Source organism: Pteropus vampyrus, unplaced genomic scaffold, assembly GCF_000151845.1.
Source record: "Pteropus vampyrus isolate Shadow unplaced genomic scaffold, Pvam_2.0 Scaffold180, whole genome shotgun sequence".
NCBI lineage: Eukaryota > Metazoa > Chordata > Mammalia > Chiroptera > Pteropodidae > Pteropus > Pteropus vampyrus.
The window spans coordinates 502,658-505,287 of record NW_011888961.1 but is presented as its reverse complement, the minus strand read 5'-3'; the positions used below and the strand labels follow the sequence as shown (position 1 = coordinate 505,287).

At 37.7% G+C, this 2,630-nt stretch overlaps 1 protein-coding gene across 1 annotated transcript in view; it reads right to left on the bottom strand.

The window, feature by feature from the left end:
* Positions 1-2: 2 nt before the first annotated feature.
* Positions 3-2,630, bottom strand: part of LOC111746230 — a 61,883-nt gene continuing 59,255 nt past the window's right edge. The window contains exons 3-4 of the mRNA XM_023537174.1: positions 758-886; positions 3-65 (exon numbers count right to left, since the gene is read on the bottom strand). Of these exons, the coding sequence (XP_023392942.1) occupies positions 3-65; positions 758-886 (192 nt within the window). The remainder of the gene's footprint in view (positions 66-757; positions 887-2,630) is intronic.

Here is a 2,630-nt window from a genome sequence, read left to right as displayed (position 1 = left end):
GCTTAAAAGAAAAAGGATGCTAGTGGACTGGAGAAATCAGGAAGGGCCGCGTAGCGTTTGTAGGACTGCGGTGGAGTACATGTCACACGTTAAACTGGAAGAGGAAAGGGATTCTAAGCAAAGAGAACAAGTGCGACATGGTAAGACTGAGGACAAGTGTGAAGGGATAAAAATATGTGTGGTACATTCCAGGGATATTAAATAAATAGGTCTTGTCAGAGCTGAAGGTTTATTTTGGTGAGCACTGGAAGATGAGTCCTCAGAGCTGGTGACAAAAGGCCTTTGTGCTGAGCAGAAGAGTTTGACCTTCATTTTATACGCAATAGAGGACAGCCGGTGATGTCATCATCCATCTGACATACTCGCGGTAAAATCTCATCTGCAGACCACTTCTGTAAGTCCTGTGTGTTCAGATTTTTGCCTCATCTGATTCTTCACCATTATTAAGAAACAGGTTTCAAAATATCATAAAAACTGAGGTAATACAAAAAGAAAATGAAAAAAAAAACTAGACAGCTCTAGGGTCTCAAAAAAATTGATCTAGGGTCTCAAAAGTTTGCTTATTTTCACATACATTTTTCACTTTACATTGAGGCTTACCTCTTGGTAACTGTTCTCTGAACTGTTTTATTTCTAATGTTTTTACATTTACTGGGGGTGGAGGGTGGGGAGGGGAACTCTTTCCCAAATGTTGTTTTGCTAAACTATTTAGCCTTAGACCAATACTGGATCTTTTCTATTCTCCCAAAACACTAACCAGAAAGTCAAGGATGAGATGGCAAGCACCCGATAGCCTGCCATTTATTATTCCCCTTATCACCTTTAAGATCTTGGATGCATTGAGCTGCTCCAGTCCTCCGGTCCCAGGAAAAGTTGAAGGCGATTCCTTCAAGGAAAAACAAATATGATTCTAATTGTTTAGTTAAAAATTAAAAGTGCTACTTGATAGTGGGTTCTTGGATTAAGGGGAGAGTCCCTAGGGGAAACAGTCACCGTCTTGATCTGGTCTCTCCCGCAGGTGGCTCCAGTGATCAAAGCCAGAATGATGGAGTATGGGACCACAATGGTCAGCTACCAGCCCCTGGGAGACAAGGTCAATTTCTTCCGCATGGTCATCTCGAATCCCGCAGCAACTCATCAAGACATTGACTTCCTGATTGAAGAAATAGAACGCCTTGGACAAGATTTATAATAATCTTGCTCACTAAGCTGTTGCAATTCTCTAGATAGACACTTAAGTTGTCACAAACTGTGTGAATGTATTTGTAGTTTGTTCCAGAGTAAATCTATTTCTATATCGTGGTGTCAAAGTAGAGTACAGTTAAAAAATCAAAACAAAAAACAAAAAAAAAAACCAACATCGCTCCTTTTAAAAATCCTTTCTTAAGTTTAGTATACCTCTCTAATAATTAGTGACAAAAGGCTGTGTTCTAATCAATAAGGAAAAGCTTAAAATTGTTATAAATACTTCCCTTACTTTTAATATAGTGTGCAATCAAATTTTATTTTCACTTCAGAGTAGTAGGATTGAATAGTGCCAAATCGCCCCCGAATCATAAAAGGTTCTTTGGGGTGCAGCAAAAAGGATAAAGTAAATATAAAATATATGTTGACAATAAAAACTCTTGCCTTTTTCATAGTATTAGAAAAAAATTTCTAATTTACCTATAGCAACATTTCAAATGTATTTAAATACATATAATTTTACAAAAGGAAAATATATATATTAAAAAGAAATCCTATTTTGTAACATAGATTTTTATTTTATATGGGTTATACAAACTGCAGGGGCAGATATAAAACTAAGCCAGATTTTTTTTTTTCTTTCTTTCTTTTAATGGAGGCACAAGAAAACCTTAGCAAAGTTATTTTGGAAATATAGGCCCACAAAATTCTTAAAAGGTATAATGCCTTCTTTCTATTCGTGTTATGGCTTATCATCTAAAGTCAGTATTACAAAACAAACACAAAAGAATAGAATATCGCAAGTTCCTTAATGTGATTGATCAGATCGACAACAAAATTCTCTTCCCAGTTAAGTGTGACAGGCCAGGCTTCGTTTTAGACTAAATCAGGGTAATTGTCTCTCTTCTGCTTTCTAGTTCAACCTGTTTGGAACCGAAGGTTGATTCTGGTTCTTGAGGCATCTTCCCAAACAGTATTCTTTTATTAGATCACTTGGATTAATTAGGGAAAATAAAAATAAAATCTAATCCACCCGAGCAAAGACGAATGAAGCACACTCCAGAATGGGCTCAGCCCAACAAATTAATGTCAGCCTTGGGAGAAGAGGGTTCTGTGTGAGAATAACGGCGTCATTCTAGAAGGAAGGAGTCATTTACCGCCTGGGGAATTGTTTAGTCTCATTCCCTCCCCATTCCTACCCATAAAAGTCTCTCCCGCTAGGCTCCCCATCATTGGGGCCCCAAAGAACTAATTTCTACTCCATGGGTGGTTACTTTTTCTCTAACAAAATGAGCTCCTCACCTAGAATTGAGAGACGGCATCTTAAGACCTTCTTTTCTCTATTTTCCATCAAGATCCAAAGTGACCAGAGTATGCAGAGATAATAAAGATCCTTCGAATTCAAAATATTTTAAAAGCGTCCTCTGTCCCTGCAGACCCGATGG